Source organism: Theropithecus gelada, chromosome 1 (genome assembly GCF_003255815.1).
Source record: "Theropithecus gelada isolate Dixy chromosome 1, Tgel_1.0, whole genome shotgun sequence".
Taxonomy (NCBI): Eukaryota; Metazoa; Chordata; class Mammalia; order Primates; family Cercopithecidae; genus Theropithecus; species Theropithecus gelada.
The window spans coordinates 185418817-185433317 of record NC_037668.1 but is presented as its reverse complement, the minus strand read 5'-3'; the positions used below and the strand labels follow the sequence as shown (position 1 = coordinate 185433317).

Here is a 14501-nt window from a genome sequence, read left to right as displayed (position 1 = left end):
AACTGCTGAGTATACTATTAAGTTCTCATTCCTGGTCATCTTAAAACATGTACATGGAATAAACACAGTTTATGATATACAAAAACAAAATACTGTTCAGCCGTTCGCAGCCCTTTGTGCTATCAAAGCCATTTTTCTGAGGATACTAATGACTCTCTACTTGCTAAAAACCCAATGGCTTAGAAGTCACCCTACTCAATTTCTCTATGACATTTGACATTGTTGATCACTGCCTCCTTTATGAAAGTTTCATCTTTTTATGGCTTCCTTGACACCACTCTCTCCTAATAGTCTTGCTGCCCACTCTGACCACATCTCAGCCTCCCTCCTTGACCCATTGTCTTTATCAGGCTCACGCAAGGATGTTCCCTTGGGCTCTTTTCCTTTTCACTCTATTCTCTCTCTCTCGGCAGATTTACCAAACTTAATTATCACTTAAATGCAAATAGCTCCTCAGTTTTCAGTCTGAACTTCTCTTTCTAGAGCTCTAGATCAGTATTTCCAACTGGAGTACGGCATGTTCCATTGATTCCTTCATATTTCCCACATCTCATAGGGCCCCAGACTTGCTCTCTACTTTCATTTCTCATCTCAGCTCACGGCAGCAGCGTCTACCCAGTCATTAGAGTTAGAGTCACATGTCACTCCTCCTTCTGTCCATGATCCTAACTGGCTGGAGCTGTTGTATCCACAGTCAGCATAACACTCATAGTACTCAAGAGCAAGGACTCTGCATCTGGGTTGCCAGGGCTCAGACCCAGGTCTACTGCTTAGTAGGGGGGTGATCTTGAGTAAGTTGCTTAACCTCTATGTCTAACTTTACTCAAGTATAAAATGAAGATAACAATGTAGCTACCTCTTAGAGTTCTTGTGAAGATTAAATACATTTATATTTGTAAAGTGCTTAGAACAGTGCCCGGCACATCGTAAGTGTTACATAGGTGCTTGTTAATAAATTGGTCTTGAGTTTGTCCCTGCCCTAGTTCATCCTTCACACCGTTGACAGATGTTTTTGAGGGGCTACCAATTTTTATCTTAAACCAGGGGCCAGTCATTATTCATTATGTTAAATGTTTTATATATAGAATCTCATTTAATTCTCCAAACAACTTGTGAGGAAGGTGTGGTAATACCCACTTAAGAGATGAGGAGACTGGGGCTTTAAGAGCTAGTGCACTTTGCCAAAGGTGACACAGTTTGTAAATGCCAGAGCTGGAATTTTAATTCAGGCCTGTTTACTCCCAGAGCTAGTGTTCAAACCCAGGAAGCTACACTAGCCTACTTTTCCAAACCTGAGTTAGTCACTCGCTGCTTAACCTTCTTCAAAGGCCCCACACTGCCTATGCTGTCATGAACTATTCCTTCACAATTTTGTTGCAACTTAACTTCATTTCCTACAACTCTCCTCCATGTGGCCTACTGTTTCCTTCTTCCTTCCCCTCTTGGCCTCCTTTCCTTTGTTCCTTCAACATTTATTGAATGCCTGAGTGCCAGGCACTGTGCTAAATTGGAGAAAACAAGAGATGAGCAGTTTATTTTCAAGGACCTCATAGTCTAATACAAATTATTATTGACAATAAGGGGACTGCACTCCGGCAATGTGGGAGCCAGACTGGGAAGACAAAAGACAGGAGCAAGGAGAGTGTATTAGCCCGTTTTCACACTGCTAATAAGGACATACCCAAGACTGGATAACTTATAAAAGAAAAGAGGTTTAATGGACTCACAGTTCCACATGGCTGGGGAGGCTTCACAATTATGGTGGAATGTGAAGAAGGAGCAAAGGCACGTCTTATGTGGTGGCAGGCAAGAGAGTATGTGCAGGGGAGCTGCCCTTTATAAACCCATCAGATCTCATGAGCCTTATCCACTATCACAAGAACAGCATAGGAAAACTTGCCTCCATGATTCAATTACCTGCCACCGGGTCCCTCCCAAGATGTGTAGAGATTATAGGAACTATGATTCAAGTTAAGATTTGGGTGGGGACACAGCCAAACCACACCAGGCAGTTTCTTTGAGAGGGGACATTTGACTGCCTTAAAGGGTACTCTGGTCAGAAAATTTCTTGTCATTCTTTAACAATTCTGACTTTTTGCCTTTTGCCTTTGGGGTGATCTTTGGGGTGTCTTTTTCCCTGCCAGATGATTGACTAAGACTGGATTTCAAAATCAGCTTCTCTGATCCTTGGATGTTTGTTTCTTTACACATACCTCAATTATAGCATGTATCACACTGTAGTCTAAGAGCTATTGGTCTATCTGCCCAACTTTTTTTTTTGTTGTTGTTGTTGGTTTTTTTTTTTTTGCGAGAGAGTCTTGCTCTGTCTCCCAGGCTGGAGTACAGTGGTGAAATCTCGGCTCACTCCAACCTCCGCCTCCTGAGTTCAAGCAATTCTTGTGCCTCAGCCTCTTGAGTAGCTGGGATTACAGGTGTGTGCCACCAGGCCTGGCTAATTTTTTTTTTTAGTAGAGATGGGTTTTCACCATGTTGTACAGGCTGGTCTTGAACTCCTGACCTCAAATGGTCCACCCACCTCGGCCTCTCAAAGTGCTGGGATTACAGGTGTGAACCACCACCCCTGGCCCCATCTTTTTGACTGAATTATGATTTCCTCCAAGGAAAAAACAGTCTTAATTTATTTTTGAACTGTCCTTCATTCCTAAAGTGACATGATTGGAATATCACAGGCCTCAATCAAGTTTTGTTAAATGAAGGGTTGCTTGCCTATTCACAAAAGAAAGTCTAAGTCAGGGGGCTCTTCTGATTCAGAGTAAATCAGAGAGTTGGTGTTCAATAAATACTAAGTATTTGATGGTTCTATCAGTAAAATATCCAAAAATAATGCTGGGAATAAGGAAATGTATTTATTTATTTATTTTTAGATGGGGTCTTGCTCTGTCACCCAGGCTGGAGTGCAGTGGTGCAATCTTGGGTCACTGCAACCTCCACCTCCCGGGTTCAAGTGATTCTCTCACCTTAGTCTCCTGAGTAACTGGGACTACAGGTGTGCACCGCCATATCCGGCTAATTTTTGTATTTTTAGTAGAGATGGGGTTTCACCATGTTGGGCAGGCTGGTCTTGAACTCCTGACCTCAGGTGATCCTCCCGCCTCAGCCTCTCAAAGTGCTGGGATTACAGGTGTGAGCCACTGCGCCTGGCAGGAAATTTATTATTAAATCTTCTTCTGTGGATGAATTAAGATTGTCATGTCCTAGGTGGCAGGGCTCTGGATCAGGCATGAGAAAAATCAAGAATTTTAGAGTGAGTTTTGAGGGTTTCCTTACTTTCTTGGGTTGGGCCATGGTTCCAGAATTTTGTGCACAATTAAGGCATGGAGGTATGGTGCTGCTGGGAGCAGTGTGCCATGGTCCACCAGGGTTGCTACTAAGAATTTCCCATTCTAGTCCATGACTGGCTAAAGGCAGGAATCTCTTTTGTAGCTGTCCCTGGTTCCCTTTTCCCAGGCGCAACATACAGCCATTTCCTTTCTGTGGTCTCGCCTTCTTCCTGGTAGTAGACATTCCTTTTTGCTTGTTTCTTTCTCCTGGCAAGGTTTACCTCCAGCAGAGGGGAATCTTGATGGTGAGCAGAGGGAGGTCTGAGGTGAGAGGAGTCCTCACTCTTCTTCCTTTATTTTTTTGACCTTGATTACCTTTTCACCAGAGGTTAAGGCTTTTATACAGAAAAAGCCAGAAAGACTCATAGTCTATGCCTATTTTCCATCTTGTGTCATCCCTCTCCTGGGAAGTGATTGCAGAATCCCTATTGGCATGAATAAAGGGGAAGGGAAAGGGGGAAAGTACATGGAGAAAAAAAAAAAGACAGCAGAGAATGGGATCTCAGAATACTGCTCCAGGCATAGTAGTTCCTTAGTAAATCTTGAAGTCTCATCGAAATTGTGAGGGTTAGGCTGAGCAAGGTGGCTCATGCCTGTAATTCCAGCACTTTAGAAGGCCTGGGTGGGAGGACTGTTTTAGCTCAGGAGCTCAAGACCAGCCAGGCAACATAGCAAGAACCTCATCTCTCCCAAAACTAAACAAAAAAATTAGTTGGGCATGGTGGCAAGCTGTATTCCCAGCTACTCAGGGGGCTGAGGTGGGAGGATTGCTTAAGTTTGTGAGGTCAAGGCTGCAGTGAGCCATGATGGTGTGACTGCACTCCAGCCTGGGCAACAAAACGAGACTAAAAACAAAACAAAACAAAACTGTTAGAACTAAGGGACAAAGTACATGTAAGAGGTTTAGAATGGTACTTGGTACAGGAACAGTGAGTGCTCAATAAATTATTATTAGGTCTCTTCCACCCAGGGCAGGACCTGGATTTCTTAAATCAAGACTTGGAAGTCTTGAATCGGGACTTCCAAGACTGTCACTCCCACATTTAATGTAGTACAGAGCTCTGTGAGTGATCTCTGCCCAAGTTCCCCAGGGACAGCTCAGCCTGGATGCTGGGCCTGTTTCTGGTTTTACTGGGGTGGGCTTAGAGCTGTACTTCTAGGGGGTTCTCTTTCCTCTCAACATTGGTTTCCCTGCCAACCCTCACCCCCAACCCCAGGAAGCTCAGTTTTACAAGTGCAGTTGGTACCCGCACTTGGTGTTTTTATTGGCCTTTCTGATAGCCCCGGGACTAGACAACTACATTGAAATTCAGAAATAGCAAACACTTTTTGTCATCGATGTCTTTAATTAAATTCAGTGAGCATTTATTGAGCACCTAGAGTATGTAAGATACTGTTCCTTTAAATACATTTAGTTCTGAACTATCTGTTTCAGCTTCTTAGTTTGGATTAGTGCTGATCCATTTCTTAAGGGTTTTATGAAGAATAAATATCAAAATGGAAAAATATTTGCACAGTTCTTTGTAAATATAAACGTCTTGTGTGGATTATTGTTGCTACAGTATTAATATTAATTGCAGTAACAACACTGCTGCTTCCCAGACTGGCGGTAGAGAGCAGCTGTAGGCCAACAGGAGCCAGACTGAAGAGGTCCGGGGAGGTGCCTCCAGCACGTACGGCCCACAAGGGGCGGAGTCCTAAGAAACGTATCTAAGCCCCACCCCTTACAGCACCCCCTTCGTCAGGGCGGTGTAGGCGGTTACCATGGCGATGACGTCTAGAGGGCGGGGAGGGGCGGGGCTATGGAGAGGAGGAGGAAGATGGCGGGCGGGCGGCTCTGAAGAGACCTCGGCGGCGGCGGAGGAGGAGAGAAGCGCAGCGCCGCGCCGCGCCGGGGCCCATGTGGGGAGGAGTCGGAGTCGCTGTTGCCGCCGCCGCCGCCGCCGCCGCCGCCTGTAGCTGCTGGACCCGAGTGGGAGTGAGGGGGAAACGGCAGGATGAAGTTCGCCGAGCACCTCTCCGCGCACATCACTCCCGAGTGGAGGAAGCAATACATCCAGTATGAGGTACCGGCAGCGGCTGGGGTGTGGGAGGGCTCGGAGGGGCCACCATCTCACCAGTCCTGACGTCCACCGCCGCCTTCCGCTTCGGCTGCCTCCCTGTGCCCGGGCAGACTTTGACCCGCTGCCGCGGGGAGCCACTGCGGCATCCCCGCCGCGGCCGGCCGCCTCCCGGATCCGCTGTCCTTCCCCTCCCCCGCAGCCCCGCTGCCGCCGGGGTAACGGATATGCAGGCGGAGGGCCGGGAGGAAAGGCGCTCCCCGGGCCGGGGCCGGGGAACGGTGGGAGGGTGAGCTGCAGGTGGGGGAGTCACGGTGCGAGGGCAGCCCCGGGTCGCACCGGTTCCGCGCTAATCCCCTTCTCCCTACTCGCCCTGACCTCTCGTCCTCACCCTGGGCGAGCGCCCCCTCGCCAAGGTTAGGTCTTGTTTCTTTCCACCTCTCACCAAGGAATCCTTCTCTTCCAAGAGAAACCCCTCCAGTGATTTCCTTCATTCCACAGAGCCCTTCGGCTTTTTCCCTCTTGCCCACTGTTGACAAAGGCTTTGTAACGGGGTTGAAACTTGACTTAAGTGTGTATCACATAGGCAGTGGTTATAGTTTTTTGTAAACGCGTTGTAATCAACTATTCTGCTTTGATAATAAGACTCTTTACTGATTGCATGAAGTCTACAGAGTAGTGAAATCTTTGTTTTTGCCTCTTGTTTTGGAATGGAGGGAAGAGGAAGGAGTGAAGAGAATTATTTACATTTTTATATTTTCTGCTAAGTTTTTGCTAGCTGGGGAAATAATTAGTATATTGTAAACAATATACCTTACCTGTGTATTACGGGAATCGTGCTCCCCATTCCCTCCCAATTTCTGTGCTAACACTCCTGGAAGGTTAGATAATAAGGAATCTTGCCTTAATACAGGGAAAAATAAAGATAATGAACCCATTTATATGTTCAGAAGACAAGATACCTAAGAGGCTTTAAGCATTGCGGTAGGTTATTCTCAGTAGCTGGCAATTCTCAGTAGCTGGATAGAGAAAGACCGACTTATCTGTAACCTCCAGGAATTCACATCTATTTTGTGTGCAGGAACAAAGAATATAAAATCAATATGAACACACATAACCTAGCTAGATTTTATGAATTAAACTATTTTAGTTCTCCATTTGATTTTTATATAAGCTTAGTGATGGGATGTTTGGGCAATAGCAGTGAGTGTATTTATTCATATAGCCATTGTAGTAATTGAAGAAGACAGAGAAAGAGATGCAGGTAGGTTAAACAGAATCTTGAATATTGTGAAATAAATTCACTTGCAACCTAGAGTATTTGATTATTGCTAGAAGTGAAAGGCCTGGAATTATTAATGCTTTATTGTCACTTAATTTCTTACAGTGTTTTGTGCCCATGCTTTGTAAGAATGAATGAAATAAGGGACTACCATTTCAGCCCGCAGAGTTGATTTATTGTTTCTAATAACATTCAGTTTTAAAACCTTGGCTAGAGTCCAAGTGATGGTTTTTATTGAAAGAAGGGTATTGGTCTTTCATCTTTCTAGTAGTGATTTTCAGCACCACTGCCAGTTCTTCATCGAGGCACAGGACAGGAGCATGCTGAAGCACATCTTATATTTGTTATATAGCATGGAATGCTTTGGGCTGAAGTAATAGTGGCTGGATGTATGCCATGATTCGTTTTAGGTATTTCAACACTTAACTATTTCATAGAATTGTATTAATTTGCAATATCTGAAGCTGGAAGGAGAAGCATACGATTTAGTTTGAAAATGCAACCCTCTTAATTTGTAATGTCACTTTTGTGGCTGGAGGAACCGCAGTGATTCTTGGGCTCCTCGTTCACATAGTCACTTGGATACTGTTCCTAAATGTTTACTGTAGGTTGGTCACAGAGGGGCAGAGTTCCTGAGATTATGTTGTGTCTGCATTATCTTTCTCAGGCCAGTTATAAATTATGTTTTGAAAAATTCATTTATTCCGGATAATTGAAATTTGATTCTGCAGAGTTCCTACTATATGGCTTCTGTCCTAGATAAACTCATCGTTTGGTAGGCAAAATTAAATAAGGCGCACTTTTCTTTGTAAGTTGAAATCAACGAATATTTTATAGGGTTGGAATCTCCGTTTTGTATGTTGTTTCCGAAGAGTTGGTGCTATTCCTTTAAAAGTAATAGAGAGATGTAAACGAGAGTCTTTAGAGTTCAGGAATTTTAGCAGTTTAAAACTTTGGGGAAAAAGGACATCCATAAAAATTTGCTAGAGGAAAAAGGACCTTTTCACAGTGAATTAAACTGTAGTTTCTCATATGAGGATGATGCTCTTAAAACACTATCAGTAGAACAGATGCTGGGGTTTGTTTTTCAAGCACTGATGGTGAAATTTTGGTGTTTTACCCTTGGTTTCTAGCCTAGGGTGCTTTCTAGTGTTGTGAATCAATATGAACTGTTCAGCTTCTTTGGTTTTTGTGTCATTTTGCTATATTAAATATTACTTGAAATAAACAGAGAATTAGAATCTGAAAATTTTGTTTTACATCTATAATCATATTTAATTATATATAATATGTATATATGGTAATACAATAAATACTAGTGTTTGTATATGTTAGCCATGAGACCTGGGGACAATCTTTTTTGCCTTTCCTGGGCTCGTTCTTCTTCCATAAAGTAAGTATATAGGGCCAGAGCTTTTCAAGGTTCATTCTAGGTCATGTTTTTGATTTAACTTTTAATGGTTTTTATTCCTTGAATTGATAAAATTGTTAATGGTAATAACCCATCAATATCCTGAAAATTATTATTTTTTTAATTGAAAAGTAAGTTGTGGTGTTCATAGATTCAGTCTTCATAGGCAGAATAATAAAGCATAAAATAATAGACCAACATGGAGAAGCCATATACAGAAAATCTATTCGATCCATTTGTAAGTAGTTTTTCCAAAGAATAAACACAAACAAGCTGAGACTATTCCTATTTCCAGTAATCTGTTTGAGTATAAATCTTGGCATATAAAATAGAACACTGGTAAATCTTTGTAAGAGCTTTTTTAAAATTTAGAATTAGTGACTATATATTTTAAAGCTCTGCAATTGATTTATCAAAATTAACTGAGCCTGGTTTCAACCAAATAGACTAATATGACCATGTTAATATTTTGCAGAATATTAGCAGAAGACGCAAATGTATTTGGTACCTTAGGCTGCTGACTTTCCCTAGGGCCTTGTGTTTCCTTGGTTTCTCGGGATCCATGAATGATTCTTTTCAGTGTACCCTTTGTTTTGTAATAAAATAACAAGGTTTCTAAATTACAGGATTTTGGAGCTAAAGGGAATTTAAAGATTATCTACCTTGTTTTTCCAGGCAAGGAAACTAAGGTTCAGAGGGGTTGAGCCACTTGTTTAGGAATATGTGTATGTCTCTTGAGCATGTGTAAGCATTGAGAGTCAGGTCACACTGTGTGATCCTGATGAAATCATTTGTTCTTTCAGCTAAGACACATCTTAAGTTTCTTTAATGTTAGAGAATTGGACTTGATTTCTAAGCTCACAACCCCATATTATTTAAGGACTCATCCAGCTTTAAAATTCTGTGTTTTTTAATGGTTTAATTATGTTTGATATATGAAGAGGACAGAACTTAACAGGACTATTAATAGCATCCTTTAAAATTAATAATATCCTTTCAAAAATTTTTGATATTTTGATCTGTGAATAAGATGTTAACCCAGTGAAACTCTCATATTTAACTTAAAAAGGGATGACGATGAGTTCATTTTTTATTGCAGGATTTTGGAAAGGAGAGGTTCTGCGTGAACTACACTTCCCTTATATTCAAGTATAAGGAGACATTACCGTTAACATTATTACAATTTTCATTTATAGAACTCTCCCATGGGAACACTTGTGTTACAGGCTTCAGTTTCCCAAAGGTATTATGTTGGTTAGGTAGAGTTAACTTGCCTTGCTGCAACTTGTTTGAAATTTCCAGTTTGGCCACCCGATGGGGCACAAACCACACTTTTTCTTTCAGACACTTTTGTAAATGAAAGTATAGTATAGTGTATTTAAGATAACACTTGTAAATGATTGCGTCAATGAGTTGGTTGGCATTTACAAATGTTTCTTGAGTGGAATGAATGTTGTAAAGACAGGAAGCTATAACTATTTTTTATCATCTTTAAGTGTGTTAGCATGAGTATCCTGAAAAGATTATACTTGTCCGTTTATCCTGAAGGTTGGTTTTGGATCAGCTTTTGGGTGAAGGCCCAGATCATAAGAACCTGAGAATCTTATTTGACCTGGGGTGACCATGGAAATTTAGTCCTAGCTTCAAATTCAATCCTAATCTGGGAAGCATTTAAGAGAATGATTGAGTGTGCTGGTTAGGGATTTCAGGTATGTTTGAGTTGTAGGCCTCAAAGGAGTGTGCCCAAAACTCCCATGGAGTAAGAGAAGACAGTATTAGAAAAGTAAGGGGGCCAGACACAGTAGCTCACGCCTGTAATCCCAGCTCTTTGGGAGGCCAAGGCAGGCAGATCACTTGAGGTCAAGAAATCGAGACCATTCTGGCCAACATGGTGAAACCCCGTTTCTACTAAAAATACAAAAATTAGCTGGGTGTGGTGGTGCATGCCTGTAGTCCAGCTGCTCGGGAGGCTGAGGCAGGAGAATTGCTTGCATTGGGGAGGCGGAGGTTGCAGTGAGCTGAGATTGTGCCACTGCATTCCAACCTGGCAACCGAGTGAGACTTTGTCTCAAGTTAAAAAAAAAAAAAAGGAAAGAAAAGAAAAGTAAGGACATGTCTTAAAAAGACTCCTGTAAAGATTCCGTAACAGTAATACCAATAATGCAAGCACAAGTGAACAACAAGAAAATGACAACAGAGCTGAGATTTCTCCTTCTAGTACTAGCTTTTTGGCAGCCAAATTACAGATAAAAACAATGACGCTTTAGTAAACTTGACAAGAAGTTTGCCAAAAATGTAAAAATTGTTAAATTAATGCGTTTTGTTTTTTTTTTTCCGGAGACAGAGTCTTGCTCTGTCACTCAGGCTGGAGTGCAGTGGCCTGATCTCAGCTCACTGCAACCTCCGTCTCCCAGGTTCAAGCCATTCTTGTGCCTCAGCTTCCCAAGTAGCTGGGATTATAGGCGCGCACCCCTACACCCAGCTAATTTTTGTATTTTTAGTAGAGACGGAGCTTCACCATGTTGGCCAGGCTGGTCTCGAACTCCTATTCTCAAATGATCCGCCCACCTCATCCTCCCAAAGTGCTGAGATTACAGGCATGAGCCACCACTCCTGGCCTAAGCTAACTCTTTGAAGTAAGGTTTTACATCTACTGTCAGTCACAATGAACCTGACTGTAAGTATATATATTATATTATGAGTATTCTGCCTTCGTGAGGTCTGTTTTTTCAGTTTATAGCCATTATAATTAAGTTTCAAAATCAAATTAATCCTGAACTTTGAACCAGACTTTTGAAATACTGTATCATAAAATGTTAAATGAAGATTTTATTTATTTAAAAAAACTTTTTTGTTTTTTTAATGAAGATTTAAAAAATAATGAAACTTTTCAGTTTTGTTCTGAAGGCATTGTTATTGATAATTTCTTAGATCAAAAATATTTTTGTACTATTCATAAATGAAAGGTAGAAATTATTTCATCCTTTTGTCATCTTTTTAAAACTTCTATTTTGAAGTTTTGTTTTACATTTGTACATAGGTATAGATGGGTATAATTAATACATAAATATGCATATATTGGAGATACATAAAGCTTTTTTAAAATAGGGATTTGACCTAATAAAAGTTTGGAAAGTTTGCCCAACTTGTACAGATTAACCACAGCTGGTTTGTGGGTTGCCTGGTATTGAGCTGGCCTTTGGGAATGAGAGAGTGTCAGAATTCAACAGGGTTCCTGCCCAGTGTATTTGCCTTTTCAGGTCTTTCCTTTTCTAGTAAATGCTAAAAGAAGCCAGCAGAGAAAGCTCATGAACAAATACCTTACAAATCATTCGTTCATTCCACAAGTTTGTAGAAGTCTTCCTTGGTATAGGCTGATTTGTCATTAAATGCTAGCTTTCAGTACCTTAAAAATAGCAGAAAAAAACCAAAACACACATACACCAAATTTGTGTGTATGTGTGTGTTTGGTTTTGTATTTCAGTCAACATAGTATTTTTAAAATTAAAAAAATGGTATAGAAAGGGAAGACTGAAGATTGAGGACTTGAAACATGGTTATAAATTTGTAACATGGTTACAAATTACTTTTGTATAAATTTGTATTACTTTTGTAATACAAATAAGTCTTGTATTACTTTATACTTTTGTATAAATTTGGATTACTTTTTTAACTTAAGTTATATGCCTTTAAAGTCTTAGTTGTTTACTCAGACTGATATTTAGTCATCTATTTCTTCCCATCACCAAGCAAGTGTGGTATGTATAGGGACTGATCAGAAAATCTTTTAAAAATTAGGCTGAGCATGGTGGCTCACACCTGTAATCCCAGTACTTTGGGAGGCCAAGGCTGGCAGATCGCCTGAGATCAGGAGTTCGAGACCAGCCTGGCCAACATGGTGAAACCCCATTTCTACTAAAAATACAAAAATTAGCTGGGTGTAGTGGCATGTGCCTGCTACTTGGGAGGCTGAGGCACAAAACTTGCTTGAACCCGGGAGGCAGAGGCTGTAGTGAGCTGAGATAGCAGCACTGCTCTCCAACGTGGGTGACAGAGTGAGACACTGTCTGAAAAAAAAAACACAAAAAACTAAAACTCTTTAAAAATTGTTTGTTTGCTAGGGAGTCAAAGGAAAATATAATTAATCTACTGTAAACATAACATTTTCATAATCTCTGTAACAAGAGGCTTAATATATTGATTAAGAAAACATAGTCATCTCTTATTAATTGAGGATGACCTGCTGTATTAGAAAGACCTTGGACTAGAAATCAGATATAAATCCTAAAATCCAGTTCTATCATTGACTGTTCATAAATAACTAGTGAACAAGTGATTTTTTTGAAGATTGAAGGACTGAAATTTAATCATAAAGTGGGAAGTTTTTAGGTTATTTTTGTGTGAGTTACTTATTTAGGCTAAATTTGGTAAAGTTGTAATTCATGGAGTAATCCATGTGCTTTGTGGGCTTTTTTTGTACCTTGGAGTAGTGGTTCTCAAACTTTTTGGTCTCAGGACCACTTGAAACTCTTACCAGTTATTGAGGATTCCAGTGTACATTGATACATATGCTGTATTAGAAGTTTGAAGATAGCCTGAAAAAAAGGTTCTCTAGTCTTATCAAACATGGAAGAGGATAAAGGAGTCCCGTGGTTGAGGAGTGTCTGGTATCTGCCCCACAGCCAGGACAATAGAGAAAAGAAAGTTGGCTTCCCTGGATCTCATAATTCTACTTTCCTTTCTTTAAATTGAATTAGCAGAAGTGTGGTAAGCTTGTCATTAAGGAGAAAGGAATTAACATTTATTGAGCAGTTAGGAACCAGGTGTCAGCTGTTTTACATATGTTATCTCAATGTTCACAACAGTTTTGTAAGATAGATGATATATTATCTCCATTTTACTGATGAGGAAACCCAGGCTTAGAGAGATCAGTAATTTGCTTAAGGCTATATGCTTAGTAAGTAAATGGAACCAGAATTTGAAATCAAATCAAATCAGACTGTGGAGCTTTTGCTTTTATATGGAAATTGTAAATAACAACAATGATGGTAGTAGTGGCAATAACAGCAGCTGTTATTTTTTGAGTGCTTACTGTATCAGGCGCTGTGGTAAGCTCTGTGAAAACACCTCTTACAGCGTAGGTTATTGGCTCTGTTTCTAGATGGGGGAGACTGAATCTTGGAGCCATTAGGTAACTGATTATGTTGATAGTAATTGTGGATAGCTAACTGTGGAGATTGTAAGAGCCCATGCTCTTCGTTCCTGTATCCTACTGTTTTATGAAAAATGAATAAATCCATCCACTTATACTTACATACACTTAGGTCTGGTCTGACCTGTTCTCAGGCACCACTGACCTTTCTACAGCCCAGTGAAGTAATGGCTGGTCTATTTTTAGTCCCAGGTCTTAGTCTGCATAGTTTGGAGATAGTAGAGTGTGGTCTGTGAGATAGTGTTCACCTCTGTTAAATTATATTTCCCTCAAGGTTATCAGTGTAACTATTACTGGACAGCCAGCTGGTAAATAAAGGAACTTAGGAAGATGAATCAGAAGAAAACGGTAAGGAGATAAGGTGATAAGGGTAAAAAGAGGAGGACAAAAGTGGACAGCTGTTTGCTATGCCACAGTTTTAGTGTTTGGCTTCTGGATCATAAATCATGGAATGTTAGACTTGCAAGGAACTTTAAAGATTATTTAGCTCAACTTCCTTTTTTACCCAAATGGGAAAAGAGGTTAAATGATTCAGGTTATATGGTTTGGTTTGTAGCTGAGTTAACACAATCACCCTGATTCATTTTATTGCTCATTATTTTATTTAATATGCTAGTATATTAATAACACATAGAGAGGAAAAACTCTGAAGCCAGTCTGCCTGCGTTTATATTCCAGCTTCACCACCTGACTAGTTGAGTGACTTCAGGCAAGTCAGTTAACCTTTTTGTGCTTCAGTTTCCTCATCTGTAAAACAGGGATAATAATAGTACTTATGGGATTGTTATGAGGATTAAATGAGTTAAAAATATGAAAAGTGTTTAGAACAATGCCTGGCACATAGTAAGAGCAATAAATTTCCTATTAGAATTATTTCTTCTGCTGAGCTCAACAATGCTAAATAATGATTGACTAATATTAGTTTTGACTGGGAAAATAAGACTCAAAGCTTGTTCTCCAGATTGGTCCAGTATAGGTTTTCATGGAAAATGGCTTTGTTGATTTTTCGCTAATATTTTTCTTATCTTAATAAATCCCACTTAACTTTTTTGTATAGATTAAGAAAACCAGGTGAGAACAATTATGTGGCTGTGAGGTACATTAGTTCTCTTATAACTTGTATTCATCTCAGTTATAGACTGTGTCTGTATATTCACTTTTAAAATTGAGGTGAAGTTTGCATGTGTATTCTTAA

At 40.3% G+C, this 14501-nt stretch overlaps 1 protein-coding gene across 2 annotated transcripts in view; it reads left to right on the top strand.

Moving 5' to 3' along the window:
* Positions 1–5126: 5126 nt before the first annotated feature.
* XPR1 (xenotropic and polytropic retrovirus receptor 1) overlaps positions 5127–14501 on the top strand; it is a 259722-nt gene continuing 250347 nt past the window's right edge. For both annotated transcript variants that reach the window (XM_025377428.1, XM_025377418.1), the window contains exon 1: positions 5127–5407. In XM_025377428.1, coding sequence (XP_025233213.1) covers positions 5339–5407 — 69 coding nt within the window. In that variant the 5' untranslated portion in view covers positions 5127–5338. The remainder of the gene's footprint in view (positions 5408–14501) is intronic.